Source organism: Candoia aspera, chromosome 3, assembly GCF_035149785.1.
Source record: "Candoia aspera isolate rCanAsp1 chromosome 3, rCanAsp1.hap2, whole genome shotgun sequence".
NCBI classification, from domain to species: domain Eukaryota; kingdom Metazoa; phylum Chordata; class Lepidosauria; order Squamata; family Boidae; genus Candoia; species Candoia aspera.
In genome coordinates, this window is record NC_086155.1 from 33,992,687 (window position 1) to 34,011,128 (window position 18,442).

The window sequence follows — 18,442 nt, forward strand, 5'->3', positions numbered from 1 at the left end:
GACTTTGTTATGATCCTTTAGTTTTTAATTGTGACAGAAAGTTGTTCAGAGAACTTGGAAGGCAGAGAAACGGGATTAAGAGTTAAAGAAGCTTCCCTCAATTCTACAGAGAGGAATTGCTGGCTTGCTTTTTCCTTCACCCCACCCCCCACCCCCCACCCCATGCTTCGCTTTGGGACTCTCAGAGAAAACAAATGCCCATAGTTCACCCCCTTGGCTGCCGACCAAACCACCTCGCGAGGAAAATTACGGTCTTCGCTAAACCCGTAGCAGGCCCCTCAGCTCCGACAGCCCAGCCCGGCATGCAAGAAGAGAGCTCGGTCCAGCCTCCCACCGCGGTTTGCGCTTCCCTTCTTGGGAGAAGAGGAGGCGTCCCCCCGGATCCGGTTTCTCCGCGCCCGCCCCTTCCCGCAGCGTCGGCCAGGCATCTGGAAGCCCTTCAGAACAACGGCGATGGGAAGCTGGGCCCTGGCGTGGACGGTGCTTTGCAGCCTGGTCGCTGCGACCCTCGGTAAGGCCGGGGTGAGGGCGCGCGGCTGTGAGGGAAGCGGAGCGCGGCCGAGACAGCTGCGGCGTGGATCCCGCGCGGGGCTGCCGGCAGGAGGGGAAGAGCAGCGCGGCGCAGGCCCGCCGCGTGAAGCAAAAGCTGGGTTTGCGCCTGGCCAGGAGTGGGTGGGGGACAGTGATGGTGCTTTTCTGGGCTCGTCCTAGTTGAACGCGTTTTCTGTACTGGAAACTGTTTCTGTATTCCATCTTGAAAGTAATGGAACAAAAAGGGCGCTCCTGAGCATACGTGAAATGTCTCATCGCCGCTAGAGGCTGGAATTAGGAGAAAAACCTCAGATTTATCCTTCTCCTCTAGTCTCTGTGATTCATGAGTGGGACATGCGGTGTTATTTTGCTGCTTTGACGTCCGGGGAATAGTGCAGTTTTCATCTAATGCATTGTTGAGCTGGGCTGGATTTTTCTGTAGAGGATATAGAGTCCAAATGGGTCATCATCTGTTTATTGCCATTTGGACTAAAACCCTCAATTGGAATATCATCCTCAAATCACTCTTAGAAGCTGGAGGATCATAAAAAATAACCATTAAATTAAAAAGTCATGCAAACAGGGGAAACTTCTGAGTGTGCTCCATTGAACTAAATGGGAGCTGTACAAAACTTTGAATATTCATTCATATCATGGAGTTTGAGCTAGGGAGAAACAGCACTTGACACTGACACTTCAGAGCTTTGTGACAGTTGGCCTCACTCCTTTGAGCACTGCAGGCTCTTGGTAAGACATACAAACCCAAATGCCTGCATCTAATCATAGTTGGGACCTGTTTCTTTTTCCTGCCACGTCCCTGTTGAAATGTTTATGGATGATGATTCTGTGTGAATTATTTTTGTCTGTGGTTGAAGAAGGATGCTAACCTGATAATTATAGGGAACCTGTGGGAGTTAAATAACCTGTATTGTATGAGTTTTAAAAATAAAGAAGCTATTTGCAGAAAGGTGAAATTGTGTCTTGACTGAAGTGCCTGCAGTGACTTAATGGTTAATGACTGAACATGTTGCTCTCTGCTGCTCCTGATACTGCATTGCTGATCCCTGGAAAAGTGGAGTCACCTAACCAGATATAAAGTTGGTCTGATACAATGTTTTTACCAGCAGTCTTTGCACTGATATTAGCATTATTATATTTGCAATGTAGAATTCTGCCCTATGGGATTCAGAGATCTGATTCAGATGTTCAGAAAAGATGTGTGTCTTTCAAATTATAACCCTATCAACATTTATGAAAAGCTAACAGATCTGGGAGGTGCCATAGAATAGTCTTCAACCAAATGCTTCCAAAAGTATGGATTTGTAGTCTCACATGAAACATATAAAAGAAGTCAGGCTATGGAAGATTGTTCTGTGAAAGAACATGGAGTGAAATATGCTAGTAATTCTAAGTATTTATAGGCTGAGCATGTTAATCATGCTCATGTTCATATTCATGAAGATGGCTTGTTTTCAGGAAAACCATTAGTTCTTTTATCCAATTAGGGTTGGACTGCAACTCCTTTCATCCTCAGCCAGAATGAACAGAGATGGACCATGTTGCAGTCCTAGTACACCGAGAGGGCTGATCTTGCAAGATAACAATAGAAATTGCACATAAAACTTTATGGTAAATTTCATGATGAGAAATATGTTCTCAAGCACTGTAGGTATGGAACAGCACTAGTCCTGAAAATGGCCTGTTCTCAGAGTGTTGTTCCATGCCTACTTGAGAACATTTAATATAGACCAGTTATCGCTTGATTTTGCTAATTACTCTGCTGTGGCTGAAGTTGAAATAGTAACTGAAAACAGCTTGCTTGTTGGTTTACACAGTTACTATAGACCAGTGTTTCTCAATCGTGGCAACCTTCTCAACCTCTGCTGGCTGGAGAATTCTGGGAATCGAAGTCCATCCATCTTAAACTTGCCAAGGTTAAGAAACACTGCTATAGACAGACAAAGGCTTATTTTTTTCTATTATAATGAAGTTTCTTATTGTAGTATTGTGACAGAAGGAGGGTACTTCATTATTCAAGATAAATTGATAATAATGAGGAAAAGGTTTTTCCGAAGTTCTGGCAGATGGACAGTATAATTGACATTCATGTAATGTGCTGAGCCATCCCATGGTTTCTTTGCTTTTACCTGATGTGTGAATTCCAGCCACTGTGGTAGTTTATGACTTAAGGTATTATGTGGACATCTAGGTATTGTAGTTTGTGCATCATGCTGTTGTTAAAAATCCTAGCTCCTAAGGAATTTGTTCCAGGCAGTGAATAATTTCGATTATAATGTACAGGTAGATTCAGCCTAACACTTTCAATTTTAGAAAGATTTTTAAAAGATACTTCAAACAAAAAAAATCTTTAAAAAACTCCAGCTATAATAACTTTTGTCCAAGCCTCAGTTAAACCACCCATAATAGATCTTCCCATTTGTTTATAATGGATATTGTGGTGCTTCCGTTCGCAGTATTACATGTTTATTAGTTGATGAGGGTTTTTTCATTCCAAATAATTACTTCTGAATTGAGGTGTCATTTTATCTTCACTAATGAGTAGAAGAAGCAAGAGAGCCAGTTTGGTCTAGTGGTTAAGACTCCAGTCTAGAAACCTGGAGATTGTGAGTTCTAATCCTGCCTTAGGCACAAAGCCAGCTGGGTGTCCTTGGGCCAGTCACGTTCTCTCAGCCCTAGGAAAAAGTCAGTGGCAAACCACTTCTGAAATCTTGCCAAGAAAACTGCAGGAAGTATAAGCATTGCCAAAGAGTTTTGTCTTTTGTTTGGAATTTTTCCCTGCCATGCTTCCTTTGAGGGTAGGATTTTTTTTAACAATTTGAAATTTTGTATACAAAATGTGTACACAACCCTTTTCTTTTTTTATATTTTTGACAGTTAGTTAAAAATTGACCACTGGAATTACATTGTTCTTTGTGTAGTAAAATGCTCCTTGTTCGGGGTTTTGTTTTATTTTTCATCATCTATAATCATAATAACAAATAATAAAAATAGATACAATTATAACAAAATCTTGATATATTTAAAAAACACACCCTAATATCCCTTTTGGCTGTAGAATACCATCCAAAAGGACAGACTTCTGGTCATTAAATGAGGTTTCCATTGCTAGAGCCAAAGTGCTGCTTGTCAGCTTCATAGAAATTTAGGAAGTATTAATTCTGTGTTTACAGTGGGGGCTGGGGGAACAAGGGCTGTTGGCCCAAGGCTGCTGCTGCTAATTGAGCAGACACATCAGAGAGATACAAGGCAGTTCCAAAGTGGATACATTATGGGAACTGGAACTCTTCATTTTCTCGGAAACTGGGATAAATGAGAATTTGCTATGGAGCTTTGAAGGAAAGTAAGTTCCAAAACACTTGAAATCAGGGATATTCTGACAGCAATGGGGAAGGAAATTGAGATAACCATTGAGAAGATGAAGTGGGATAGGAAGGAATGGATTGTAGAATAAAATAGAGATTATGGCTGATGACTGAAGTCCCACTGACTCTGTACTTGCTTGAAGACGGGATCTAGTTGGCTTTTTTTAATGCCTAAAGCTATTTATTTAGTTTGAAAGAATTGTCTTAACCCATTGACCAGTCTGGATGTGCAGTAATTCTCAAGATCCCTTGCTCATTTTTGGGCTCACTATTGGGCCTAATGGAACCTGCTTGTAACTGGAACCTGGTTGTTCAACTGTGTGGTGCTGTCCATGGTGCTGCCATCTGCTGCTGATTATAATTCCCTGTATTCTTTCACACAACCTGAGAGTGTTTCCACATTGAGATCCTGCTAGTAACAGGTATACTGTATCTGCAAGCTATATTAATGATATTTTATCAAGTTGGCTAGTTTCTTGGCCTTTTGATAGTGGCTAAGGGCTTTTTATTCTGAAAAAGTGTTGAGAGGAACAGGTTACGCAACATTTCACAACTTCTTGTCTTCTAGGTGTATTGAATTTCAATTCCTAGACAATATGTCCAACTAATACAATAGCTAATGGATATGCTGGCTAGAGATCATGGAAGTTGAGGGTACTAGTTTAGGGAAGTCTAGCTAAAGGGTCCTGCTATTATTGTAAGTGCACAAATAGTACTTATATGCAGTCAAAGCAATAGTTGAACCATTTAGCCCAACCTTTCCTAGCCTTATGCCTTCTAGATGAGTTTAATTTCAATTCTCCTGATCTCTATTAGATATAAGCTTTGGCCATGCTAGCAAAGGATTCTGGACATTTTATGTATTGTTGTTGCATTTCTTTATTTACCATTATACTTATATCTTGCCTTTTCTCTGAGAGTTCAAAGTTTTTTCCCCATAGAAAAAAATCCTGTGAGGTATGTTGGTTTGAGAGAGAATCATTGGGTCAAGTTCACGTATTAACCTCCATGATTAATTGAGGATCTGAATTGGGGTTTCCATAGTCAAGTCTAACATCTTAACATGCATGCTGGCTAACAATCATGAAATAATTTTACTTTGCAGCAGACTGCACATACATCACACTGCTTATTCAGGCTGAATACATCTATGAAGGTTCTCAATGAAAAAGCAAAGTTAAGAAAATGGGATTAGAGATAACCCCATCACAAAGAGGAAGGATATACAGTAACTTGGGCATGAATCCAGCCCCCTGCAAATGTCCATACCTATTGATATCTTGTTATGTCTTTTGTTTCTGTCTCAGGTTTGTGCTCTTAACCAAAATTGTATCACAGAGTTCCATCTTGACAAACCAAATAGAAATCATTGTCCCCCAGAATAATTGAAGAGGAAGAGGAAAGTTTTTTCCAGTTCTACATACAGTAAGGGACAGATGCTTTTACTGCACTGAAGAACTTAGGGCCAGAAATTTTAATTATTCAAACTCTGCTATGGGAAAGCCTTTCCCATGCTTGGCAATATCCTTGAATAAAATACAAAAGAGTGATTATATTCAACAATCAATAATTTAGACAAAACCAATTATGTTTTATAAGCTCATCTAAGGTACAGATTCAAATGGATAAGGAAGTATGTGTTATAGTGGCTGAAAGACATACAAGAAATATCTTCCTGGTGAACATGCAATAACATCTTTCTGTGCCCAGATAGCTAACATGTCAGAAGATTAGGCTTATGTTGCCTTGCCTTTTCATCTCTTCATTGTGTCAGTGGAGAGGAATTCCAGCTGCATTCTTCCATCCTTTAAAATGGCAGAAACACTAATAAAACAGTGTTAAAAGTTTTTGTTTATTAATTGTTTCTTAAAGTCTTCCAAATGCCAAGGAAAATAATGCTGCAGTTTTGGTCTGCAGAAAGAGAGAGGGAGATGCAACTGTTTCTCTTACAGAAAGAGAGAATACAAAGAAAGGAAAGGTAACATAAGAAAGAAAAAGAAGCATGAAGCCTGCTTGTCCTTGTTCGGTGAGTGAATGGACCACAACTTTGTTTCCTCAGTATAGTTCCATCTCACTTCTGAACATCGGTCCTTTCATAAACATGGGTCATTCCAACAGATCAAGTCTGCAAAATTCTGCTATAGATTCCCTTTGAGATTCCCTTTCATCTAGTTAATAGTCAAGTTGTGGATTGAAGGGCAGGGTGGGGTGGGCTGAGAGGTATCCCTGAATGTGCATATTTGAAAGAAGACACTATTTCTGTTCATAAGTACTCTTTACTTCAGTCATCATGGATCATACATTTGTGATTGAATTTTGTTTCATATAAACAACCAAAGAATACAAATATTCTTTTATTTTTAATGCTGTATAGTAATGAGAACCTCTTTTACTCTATAAGGGAAATATCTGCGTATGTGGGGAAATTGATTTTAGGATTATAAATTCTGTACAAGAACTATAGAATCACTGTATTAAAATACAGTATGGTATATAATGGGTTAAAATATTGGTCTCAGATTTGGCATATTCAAATTAAAATATCCACTTGATTATAATATTCTTTTGCAAGGGACTATCTATCTTTCCTAACAAACCTATTTACTTCATGGGGTTGTCTGAAGAATAAAATGGGGAAAAGGTGAATAATAATAATAATAATAATTTTTAAAACATGTGTGATATCTGACCTCTCAGTGACTCTGGGTGGCTCACAACAATCAACTTATAATCAAATCAATAAAAAGTAAAAGATAAAAGATGCCAAGTGCAATGAAGCGAGGGGTCTCATTCGCTCTCACCAAGGGCCTGGGTGAAGAGCCAGAATTATATACATCACTTGAACTTTTTGGAAGAAAGGCAGAAAGTAACTGTAATTAATTCAATGGTTGCAATGTTTAGAGAGCAGGGTAAGCACTTCCAGTCATCTCAAGACAGCTGGTCATGTTCTATATATGGAGATCACATGTTTAAGAGAAGGGGATTGAAGCATCAGAATGAACTCATTTGATACTCTGGACGGTAATAAAAAACCATAGCAGTGACCCAATCTGAATATGCCAGAGAGTACAAGAGTTTCAATTTTACCTTCCTCTGCTTGGCTAAGTCTGACCTAACATGATCTACATGTGTATATTTTTTATTCCTTTTTGACAGCATTTATAAATGCATGGTCATCTATATTTCTAAGAAATAAGCAAGTTGAGCATCTATTCCTCATCTTTATTTTAGTGACATAAGGTTGTATGTCTATCTGGTCTACCAAATTTTTAAAACATGTAACAAGGAATACAACTTTGCATAGTGATGACAATTCACATGGTCACTTATCTGTTACAACAATGATCAAGAACATATATCTCGTATTTGGATATGCTACTGTATATGTTGCATGCAGATCTATTTTAATTTTGTTAAAATAAAGACAATCTGTTGTTTCAATAATCTACAAATTTAGACAGTGCTTACATTGTTGCCTGTACTGCGTTTTCTATACAACATGGTTGCCATGATGGCTGTGGCCAATATACCCTTTTCCTTGAAGACAACATGATGAGGATCATCCCGCTTAGCCCCCAGAAGATACTGTCTCCTAATCCAGCTGTTCTTTTTCTTTTGTTTTTGTAGAGGGCAGATTGCCTTACTGTCTAAGAAAATACTGGACTATGGCCCCCTAGTATATTTGAATTGTAAAAATACCTGTGTGGCCTCTGTCAGGCTTTGAGGCATTCTGGTGTTGTTGGAAGCTGGTGCTTTACTTTGTTACATGGCAGTTTCCTACTGATTTTTTTTTTAATTAAAAAGATCTGAAAAATATTAAAGACAGAGAGTCTCACAACTGCCAGAGAAAATATTCATTGGTGTGATGTTTCCGACTTCTGCATTATTACTTTTATATTTAGAGAGAGAGAGAAAGAGAGAGAGAGAGAAAACAATCTTTATGGACAGTGTTGGCAATGTGGTATTGTGGATGGTATAATTTACAAGAAGCCATAAATGGTGTCTGTGGAACCCCATCATTAAATAAAAATATTTTTTTTAAAAATCCCACATTCTTACAAGATTTGCCAAATCTCACATTTCAGTATTCTCACATGAAATCTTGTGAGATTTCAGGAAAACCAAAATCCGGCAAGAAGTTAAAGAGGTTTTGGCATTCTTGCCTAATGTCACACATCATCTCACATGATTTTGCAAGGTTTAATGATCTTGCAAACATTTTTCAAGTTTAATTTTACGTTTTTGAGTGGCCCTGGTACTGTGAAAGACCATGTGATGATGTCCTGCAAAATTCCGGAAGGCCTCTGAATGTAGGTCCCTGGGCCATTCCTAGAGGCTGATGTGTAGGAAATTTCTGATAGTCTTTGTACGATGTTCTTAGAAGGCTTCTCGCTGCTTTCTGTGGAGTAGCTAAAGGCTAAGGGGTGGCTTGTTTCTCCTTTCAGTCTCAGCTGATGAAGACTGCAAGTGGTACCTAGACAGAAATGGCTCCTGGCACCGTGGCATAGACTGCAACTTCCCCTCCTTCTGCTGTGGAGATTGCTACCATCGCTTCTGCTGCTTCGATATCAGAAACCTCCTCACTGAACGGCAGCAAAAGCACTGCATGGCCTTTGGGTAAGAATATGTAAACTGTGGGCACAGCCACAGGGGGTGGTTGGAAGCCACAAGATTGTGACTGAAGACTTAGAGTCATCTCTGACGGGCCAAAACAGAGAGAGTAGAATGATATAAGCAGTCCCCCAACTATATATTCTTGTTTTTATGACTGAGATACAGCTGGAGGATGGGGGTGGGTAGGAGTACAGTTTGATCAGAGAAGAACAGAGTGGGGAGGAGATGCTTCATCCTTTCTCAGGAGATTTTCTAAAGTCAAAATCACTCCTGTGCAACTACAGTAATACTAATTACAGTTGGCAAAAAAAGCCCATGGGGAAAGGAATGAGCTCTCCCTTCTTCCTTGCCCTGATCAAACTCACACTTTCCCTTGCAGTTGCATATTAATGAAACCCACACATGCAGCCAACACCCAAAATTTTCAGGAGCCACATGTGGCATTAGTGCCATAGATTATGAACTCCTGCCATAACCCATGGTTTATAAGCCATAAAGGCTTGGTTCACATCACTTGCTAAGTCAGAACCTAATATACCATTATAGCTTAGGATGAAAACTGAGCACTGGTTCCATACATTTATAAGAGCTGGAGGTGGAGAGGCTGAAATCTCTAATTCTCATGCCAAAGAACAGCAGAAACTTTCAAGAGCAGGAAATGAGTAGCCACATGGCTGCTGACTTAAAAAAGCAAGATGAGATCCAGAACTAAACCTTAGACTAATGTATATAAAAGGCAGGATTCCTGGCTGTTTTTAGAGAACTTCTGAGAATTTTTTATCCATGGACCTACTTATCTAATCTGTTTGTTTTAGGAATGCTGAGTAGGGAGAGTCTCTAATCACATACCTGGTATAGGTTCACATATCTCCTCTAACTGGGTCCAAAGTACAGCACTCATAGCTCAGCTAGAAAAGTCTTGTTGAAGAATAAATGGTGGGTATTGGATATCATTCCCAAATGAGACTAGGCCTTATGGAGCTCCATAATCTTGAAGAGATAAGAAAGCTTAATTAAAGTTTAATTAAAATGACCTGAAAGTTGCTGGAGTGAGATCTTTGCTCTGCTCTCAAGAGTTTTCTACTTAGGTTGGCCAAATGCCCTGTTGATATACTTGTTGAATTAACTGTTTATGAGTTGTGATTTTTATTTTTATTTTCAACCACAATGATGATAACAAGAGTATTGAAATATTGAAGGACTGAGTTTAAGTATTGGTGTATTGAAACGATTTCATCTATTCCTTCAGTACTTGCTGAAGCATAAAGTGGAGATTCTTATATTTGTAACTGTGGGATTTCTAATTCTATTTTTAATAGATCATTTTTGGATTATTTTTAAGATAAGTCCATTTGCTTCTATTGTAATTAAATCTACTTTTTAGTAGGAATGCAAAAAATATATTTTAGGAATTCCTCTAAGTGGATTTTGAAGGGGGATACTCTTCAAGGAATTCATGGTCAAATGAATACTACCAAAAAGATCCTCCTCCTCTTCTTCTCTTCCTCCTCCTCCTTCCTCTTCCTCCATTCCTCTGTGCCCAAAGAGGCCACAGAAGGACAGGGAAAGTTGTGTTTTCTTTAACAGCCTTGCTAAAGTCCATCTTTGCTTTAAAAGCCCAACATGGTCACAGCAATGTGGGAATCTGCACAGAGACTGGTTCTTTTGTGCATCATTTCCTTAGCTGTCCATTTGACTGTGTGCATAGACACCCAATCAGTCCAAGAAGGTCTCAAGAAAGGAAGACGCCTTCAAATAATATTTGGGTGCTATTGTTACTACTTAATTCTTTTAGAAGATTAAATAAAGCAGGAAGAGATTCCTTGGCCACCTGTCATATTTTCAAAAGTCCCTTGCCATATCTGACAGATTTCTCTCTCTCTCTTTTTTTAAATTGGACCCAAAGATACCCTGCAAAGATGGGCAGTAGAAGTGACTGGATTTTTGAGAATCTTGTAGAGTTGTCACTATTATCTGGTTCAGTAGCAGATTCTGTAGCATGGACATCCACTTGTCTTTGTCTGTGCTCTGCAGCCCGAGGACCATTGCTGGCATCGCTTCAGCTGTGATTCTTTTTGTGGCCATCGTTGCCACCATTGTCTGCTGCTTCCTGTGCTCCTGCTGCTACTTGTACCAGCGACGGCATCACATGCAGACTCCTTATCAAGGTAGAAAATGTCCTTCTGTTATGGCCCACTGGGAGAGTTTGGGGGGAAACTGGGAATGTTGGAAGGTGAATCAGTTGACCGATTATTTCATAAACAGCAATTCAGCCCAAGTGGGGAGGAGGAGATGGGTGGGAAAAAGTGTTTCAAGGAGAATCTGCTTTAATTAATCCTCACTACAAAGGAAACGGGATTTCCTATTACAATTTCCAAAGCCCTGCATTTACTTCAGACTAGCATTACCTTACTGAAATGTATGTCATTCTTGTTTTCTTGATTCTGCCAGCTACATTGGGCTTGACACCAAAACCTTCTTTCTCATAGATATAAGACCATATTTGCAATTAGTCATATGGTGCTTAGATGGGCATTCTGATGGGGAATCTTTCCAAGAGCTAAGCTGCCTGAGAATGATTGGAGCTGCAGTCCAACACATCTGGACTACAGGCTGGCAGATTGGAGAAGGCTGCCTTATAACATGGAGAATTATCGATAATGTTTGTAGTGATCTGGATTTGAAGGAGGAAAGGTGATGCAAAGTGCACACTGGGTGAGCAGAATACACCTATTGGCATCTCCTTAAATCAAACATGTCTTTTCCTGGGATTGTGTTATAAGGCTGGGAAAAGATTCAGCTTGCCAGCAGATGTGATGTACATGTCCATGCATGCTCCAAGTCACCTCTTCCCTTTCAAATCCAGATTGCTGCACAGCCTTACTATCAACACAGAAGCACGCACTCACAAAAGTTTGTTAAATCCAGGTCAGGAGATTCCACTTTCTGGCTATCCTGACCAGCCTCCAGACCCTTATCCTATGGATCCAAAAGCAGGGCCAGCAACATTTCATCCTGGATATACCCCTGTGTTTCCCTACCCACCTACAGTTCCAGCTGCACAGTACCCTCTATATCCACCTGGGCCACCATACTACAATCCTACAGGTGAGAAAAGAATGTAAAGTAATGACAAGTTAGACTTACTTCCTATCCAAGTATGGTGCAGATGAACTCAGTCTGAACTCTCAGGATTTCCTTCAAGCATGGGCAAGAAATTATGAAAGCTGCAGTTCTCTAGAGCTACTGTTAAGAAAATGTTACACACAAACGATCCACGGAATTCACTGAGTCACAGGCACTTAACAAGCCTTGGTAAGTGTAAATAGGAAGAAATTCTAACAATGCATGCTTGTGGTTAGGTAATGGTAAGTCTTAGTTGAGTTCCGTCTTGAGGGATTTAATCTTTCCAGCATCTCTTAAGTGGCAGGTGAAAGGTCGATTAATGCTGAGGATGCATTGGCATTACCGTGGAAAAGCAGGGAGGGAACTTTAAGGTTAGAGGAACAAGAAGAAAGAAAAATATGGAGATAGGCTTGTCCTTTTCTAAAACCCAAGATGGCATGAGTAAAACAAGGCAAAATAAGAGGTCCCCCCCCCACAAAAGCTACAGTAACATAAAATGTAGCAATGTAACAGAATATTGTAAAAAATACAGAAATATGACATTTCCATAGGACTACCATATCGGGCTGCAAAAAAGGTGATGACCACTAGATGACTGCAAAGAATTCCCTTTGCTACCACCTAGTGGTTGTCTGGATTTTTGCAGGCCAGAGTATGGTAACTCTAATCCTCACACATTTGGAGAACATTTAACCTTGAATTAGATCCAGCTTCACCTTTGGTGTTTCTGTAAAAATCTGCTTAGAGTTGAGCTTAGTGTATAGAGATTTACAGATTTAAGCCTTCCTACTAATTTCCTGTCCAAGTACTAATCAAGTCTGACCTTGCTTCATTTTTTTCAAGACCAGCAAAGTTTGGCAAGGTGCTGCTAACCATATTCTAATGGTCAGTTTCTTTCTTCTGCAGCTCCCCCACCATACCTCCCACCGCAACCAACACAGCCTAGCACTTGAGAAGAATCTTGTGAGGACTATTCAAAAGAAGCCTTTCTCTCTGGGCCTGCCAACTCCCTTTTTACAGAACTTGTAGGGGACTCCTGCTGTCCTGAAACTCCAGCCTATGCGTCAGTATTTGCCAGTTTTGTTTTGTTTTGTTTTTAAAACTAGTTATTCTGCATGGTAGGAAGCATTGTGACTTTAATTCTTTCCCCCACCCATCCCAGTCATCGAGAGAGTCACCTTGTCCTCCTCACTTCCTATATGGATTCAGGAAGTGGCTAATGATTACAAATGCAAGTGCACAAAGCTGGTACAAGTGCCCTAAATATAATTTGACAGATTTCCCTTCTCTGCAACCAAGGAATAGGTAGGCAGCTTGCCTCCAGGGGGCAGTAGAGAGCTAAGTGAAACAGTCTTTCCCTGAACAACCAAGAGGGCCAATTTTAGTTCCACTCTTCATAACCTCCAGTTGATATTTTGTGTCTTAAGGAAGCCCTGAGCCCTAAGATGGATATAGATATTAGTCTGAAGATACTTGGTGCCGATATAGATCCTTACGCTAAGTAGACATTACCTTGATCAGAATCTGGAGGAGAAGCTGGTTGAAAGCCCATATAGATTCCCCAATAAAGCTGTAAATGCAATTAATGCATGGGAAAAGTAGACGGGGCTAGAGAAAGACTCTTGTAAGAGATGAGATGAGGGCTAGAGAAGAGAAGACACATTGTCTTTCTTGCTTCTCAGCACAGAATAAAAGTAGTTCAGTATCTGAAGATGTAGAGACCAACCCACCTCTGGCATTTCATCTGCAAGTGAAAGGACAGATTTTCTGTGGGTATGTCTAGGAAAAAGGGTGACAAAGGTAATTATTCTCTACAGAGCATAATTTGGATTTTCTGAGGAATTTTTTTTTTATTGATTTCCATACTAGATTGAAAAGCTTTTTGAAATCTCTCTTGTGCATTCTAGACCAATCTAAAGAGAAACAGAGTTAAGCCTTCAGGGTCATATTATGACTTCCAATATAACCGCCCAGAGTCCCTCTTTTGGGGGAGATGGGCGGTAATTAAATTTGAATAATAAATAAATAATAAAAATAAATAAACTGCCCTTAAATACCAGCCCCTTTACCACACAGTAATATGAACTCTGGGTTTTTGGAAAGGTAAAGTAAGCATTAGAGCCTGTGGCAAGCTGTGAATTCTTTACCCATGACAGAGGTATCTCGTGCTCCATTCCTGGTTCATGTGTACTTGTTAATTCACTGTAAAGTAGTCACATTGCCCATTTCCCACCAGGTAGACCAAGGGGCAAAAAGAACCTGCCAAGAACTGGCATCTCAGATGAGCAGGGGCAGAATTCAAATAGGCTTAAAACTGGTTTAGCAATACTGTTAGGACAGTGTTTCTCAACCTTGTCAACTTTTAAGATGTGTGGACTTCAGCTCCCAGAATTCCCCAGCCAGCTGGGAGCTGAAGCCCACACGTCTTAAAATTGCCAAGGTTGAGAAATACTGTATTAGGGAGATGCCTTGGCTAAACAACGGATATGGTAGTTGGAAAGCCATTTGGAGGAGTGTTGATTCCATATGTGAAGTCTTATTATTCCCCTCTTTCCTAGTTAGTTCCATTTGTTCCATTTCTATACAAATCCCTTCCACCAACATCCAAGTGGGTTGAACTAGAATTTCCAGAATTCCTAGCTAATATTGTAAACCGCCCAGAGTTCCTCCGCTTGAAGGAGATGGGCGGTGACAAATTTGACAAATAAATAAATAAATAAATAAATAAATAAATAAAAACACAGCCTTCCCAAACTGAGCACCCTCCATGGTTTCGGTTTCAAATCCTGGAACTCTTCAGCCAGCATCTTACACTTCTGTTTTTCTGCAAATGAGAAGAGAGGGCAATGTCATTTGTAGAAGAAATCAGCATTCTTGCTGCTTTTGGTTTACAGTCACTGCCAAAAGTAACTGCAGCAAAAATGTATTTCAAATCTCATGTAAAAAAAATGTTTTTTCCCATGGTGAGACCCCTCTCACATATATAAATACATGTTCTTTCATAATATTCTAACTCAGTTTAGAGTCCTTTCACTAAGAAAGATTAGCTAAGATTAGCTAACCCCTTTGCTTGTCTCTTGTCCAACCTCTCAGCTTTGCCTCTGATCAGTCAACTATATTCCTAGGAGCAGGGGAGGGGAATGCCTACCATGAAATGGGTGCCACCTTTATGTAGCGTGGCCTATTTCTTCTGGAAGTCCCTGGCTCCATCTGTATTCCACTGTGTGTACAGCCTACCATTCGGCTGCTGGAATGTTGCAGAGAACACTGGAATTTTTTGTTTTCTTCCCGACTATGCCAATCTGGCCATTCTAGGGCAGTCTGGTAGTTTTCAGAACAGAAAGTCATTTGTTGTGTAGTTTAGAAGCTGTTTGCCCATCCCTGCTATATTCTTGCTGCATGGCCCAGCTCATCATTCTGCCGCTACATCTCATTGTTCTTCCCAAACATCAGCAAGATCTAGTGCAATGGGATGAGGTTGGACTAACCCAACTATTCCTCCTCACCTGCTGAAGGGATGTTAACTTTATACCTGCCAGTGTTGCAAAGGCTCTATTTAAATTATTTACAGCAGAGGGAAGGCCTGGGAAGCAAGGCAAATGCATGATGCTTCATCCAGAGTATAAAGGCAATTCCTGTGCAAGGAAAGAAAAAGAAAAGGTGACCATGTGCTATGATGCCTACTGACCTCATGGCTGCTAGCAGCTGGGAAAGTGTGTTAGCCGAGTGTGAAGTAGCTATGCATTGGGCATATGCCTTTGATGTTGCACATACAACACAGCTCTGCAGAACCAAACTGTTTAGCAATGCTGTGGCACCACAATGTAGACCTCCTCTCCCTGTGCTTGACCATTTCTGAGTCCTGCAAGAAAATTTTGAGTTGGAGGAAGGAGGAGTTAACCGAGTCAGCCCTTTTGCTCAAACCACATTCCCACTGTGTGGGAATGGCCTGCTGAATTGCAGCAACAGTTGCACCGCTGTCTCATATTCTAACCAGAATGGCAAGTGTTTGCATTGCAAAATGTTTGCTATAATGTGGATTAAAGTTGTAAATACTGATTAAGTTACAGTACTGCTATGTGTGTATGTGTGTGTTTCTTCTATCTCTGCTGTATGGTTAGTGGACAGATAGTCCCAGAATCCCTTTCCACCCACAAGTCAGGAGGCAACCAGGGCAGGGCATCTATCCTTGGCATTTGCCTATGGCTGGGAAGTGCCTCCTAACTGCTGAGAAAGACACTTCTACCTGCCATTGGGTGCTGCTGCCACCATCACTGGTGACCCCATCTGAGCCATTGGGGAATTTTGTTCTTCCTGACCAGATGGAGCAGGCCAGCAGTGGAATCGAGCTGTGCCCTGGAAAACCTAGACATACAGTAACTGTCACTACAAAAGAGTCTTTAAAGCAGCTTTAAACATGTAGATACTATGAAAATGTTATTCAGATCCAGAAAATGGCACATATGAGAGACAACCACTCCCACCCTCAGCTGTGCTCCTGCATGATCAAAAAAAGTTCAGTGGGACGGATTTCCATGTGTGTGTCTAGCATTGCTGCCTTGAAGCTATGTTAATTCCGAAGAGAGAGTTAAGAAGTTACCTAAAGAAATTACAGTCCTTAATAATGGTTGGGTCATTAAAATACCTTAAAAGCATTAAATGAGTTAATAATCTCTGCATAATTGTGTGTGTGTGTGTGTTCTATCTGAAGACACACATTCATTGTGATAATCGCTGCTTACACATACAAATTGTATCATCCAGTTGCTCTGCTTCATAGACTTCATGAGGCCCTGAGGTCAGTATCTTTCCTTGCTACAAAATATTTTTTTTTGTTATGTACCATCAAGTTATTTTCAACTCCCAGGACCACATAGATAGATTTCCTCCATGACTATCTGTCCCCAACCTGGTCCTTCAGGTCTCCCAATGGTGCACTCATCACCACTGTAACTGAGTCCACCCACCTTGCTGCCTGTCATCCTCTTCTTCCTTCCACCTTTCCCAGTATTAGAGTCATTTCCAGAGTACTGGGTTTTTGCATAATTTGTCCAAAGTAGGATTATTTGAGCCTGGTCATTTGTGCTTCCAATGAGTTGTTTTGGGTTGATTTGTTTGATGATCCATTAGTTCATCAAATTTTTGGTAGCGCACCAAATGCTACCAAATATATAGGATCATATGTGCAATGTCAGAGTACTTTCCCCACTGTCTTTATATTCTTTTCTTTTTCTTCCAAAGTGTGTTTGGAGGAAAAGATGGAATATCTGCACAAAGTATTGCATGTGGTAGCACTAGGAACTATCCACTTGAAAGCAACATTTGTTCCTTGACAATGCAGGGTAAAAATCTTGCCACATGAGGGCATGCTTAAACCAATGTCCCAAACTGTTTTCCATTCATTCCAGTGCTGAGTTATTACTGAAGTTGAAAAACCAGCTAATAGGGAGCAAAGAGCTATTCCAGTTTTAGTGTGTTAGCAATTCCATTGTTGTGCGTATGTGGCATACTTAAAACCCATTGCTCCACTCTTTCCACACAGGTTTTTCTGATCATGATAGCAAGATCCAGTGCTTTAACTCTCCCATACTCTTTCTAATGCTTAGGAGATGAACAAAGTGCCCCAAAACGTTGCCATTGTGTTCCCCAGTTTCTGCCCTCATCTCAACTAAGAAAAAACTGTTTTTTACAGCCCTAGAAAAGTTTGACTCCAATAAATTGCCTCTCAGAAGATGTATTTGGAATGGGGTCCTCACGATGCAGCAGAAGGTCTGGTCATGCCAGTAGGAGTTGGCATTACTACTTCATGCTTTCAGGAAAAACTACACTGAACAACCCAGTTTTTCTCCACTACATCTCAGTATGCTCTTGGGGTGTTTTTTTCAGGGAGGAGGGAAATGGAGGAAGATGAAACAGTGTATGCTTACTAATGATGTAAAAGTGTCCTACATGAAGCTAAAAAACCCTGTTTTTCAGTCAAGAGCACCAAGTGGCACTATTTCAAGCTAATAATTATAATTTTTCTTTAAATTGGTGCTCAGTCCTGCCTAAACTACCTCAGGATTAATGGGCGCTGTGCATCTAATTTAAATTATGGCATTCTCTCCAATTGTATTGAAGAAGACCAAGGTGTGTTTCAGTGCTGGATATTTCAGTTTTACCCAAAGGTACTAGAATGTAAGGGACTGTAAATGCATTGTCATATGATAAAATGCATTGGCATGACAACAGACATTCCAGAAGAAATTTTCTTCTGATGTGTAAAATACACTGGAATTCCACCCCCTGTTTTTAGAGGAGGCCTTGCCATGAAGACAGCAGGAAACTCTTCTCACTGCAGATATGGAGGCAAGGGAGGAACAGCATGGATCACCTTTCCTTCTTTTTCTAGGATTACGAGGCCAATCATAAATCTGGATCCACTCATTAACAGTCAAATTGGCCAGACTAATTATAAGCATGTCGCCACACACCCACACCCACTCTCTCATCAGGAGATCCACACCATCAAAATGATGGGCATGATCCAGCAATCCAAGCCCTAGCCCTTTCCCAAGCTGTGATATGTGTGACACACATTAAAAGGGGGTGGGGCTTCTATCACCTGGGCACGCCCAGTATTTTGATGTTGTTGACTTCTCCCACCCCCATGGGCAGCTCTGATATCCATGATGCTATACCCTGTCAGGGTAAGCAACACGACGCAATGTGCAGAAAGTGAGTAAGAAACAGTAAGCCAGACTGCAGCCTTTTATACCATCAAGCAAAAATACTTTCCAAGTTGTGGG

The 18,442-nt window shown here is 40.6% G+C and overlaps 1 protein-coding gene across 2 annotated transcripts; it reads left to right on the top strand.

The window, feature by feature from the left end:
- The first annotated feature begins 338 nt into the window (after window positions 1–338).
- SHISA4 (shisa family member 4) lies at window positions 339–13,639 on the top strand. Of its 2 annotated transcripts, none has more exons than XM_063297324.1 (5): window positions 339–511; window positions 8,360–8,531; window positions 10,563–10,696; window positions 11,457–11,636; window positions 12,561–13,639. In XM_063297324.1, the coding sequence occupies exons 1-5, from the start codon at window positions 454–456 to the stop codon at window positions 12,605–12,607; spliced, it is 591 nt and encodes a 196-aa protein (XP_063153394.1). In that variant the 5' UTR covers window positions 339–453; the 3' UTR covers window positions 12,608–13,639. The 2 variants fall into 2 exon arrangements, with proteins under 2 accessions (XP_063153394.1, XP_063153395.1); XM_063297325.1 differs by having other exon boundaries at window positions 342–511; window positions 8,366–8,531.
- The last annotated feature ends 4,803 nt before the right edge of the window (window positions 13,640–18,442 follow it).

Bases quoted from the DNA above. Each gene is read 5' to 3' on its own strand.
- SHISA4 (XM_063297324.1), top strand. From the start codon at position 454: ATGGGAAGCTGGGCCCTGGCGTGGACGGTGCTTTGCAGCCTGGTCGCT. The intron at 8,532-10,562 runs GTAAGAATATGT...TGTGCTCTGCAG, and splicing joins AAGCACTGCATGGCCTTTGG to CCCGAGGACCATTGCTGGCA. The intron at 11,637-12,560 runs GTGAGAAAAGAA...TTTCTTCTGCAG, and splicing joins ACCATACTACAATCCTACAG to CTCCCCCACCATACCTCCCA.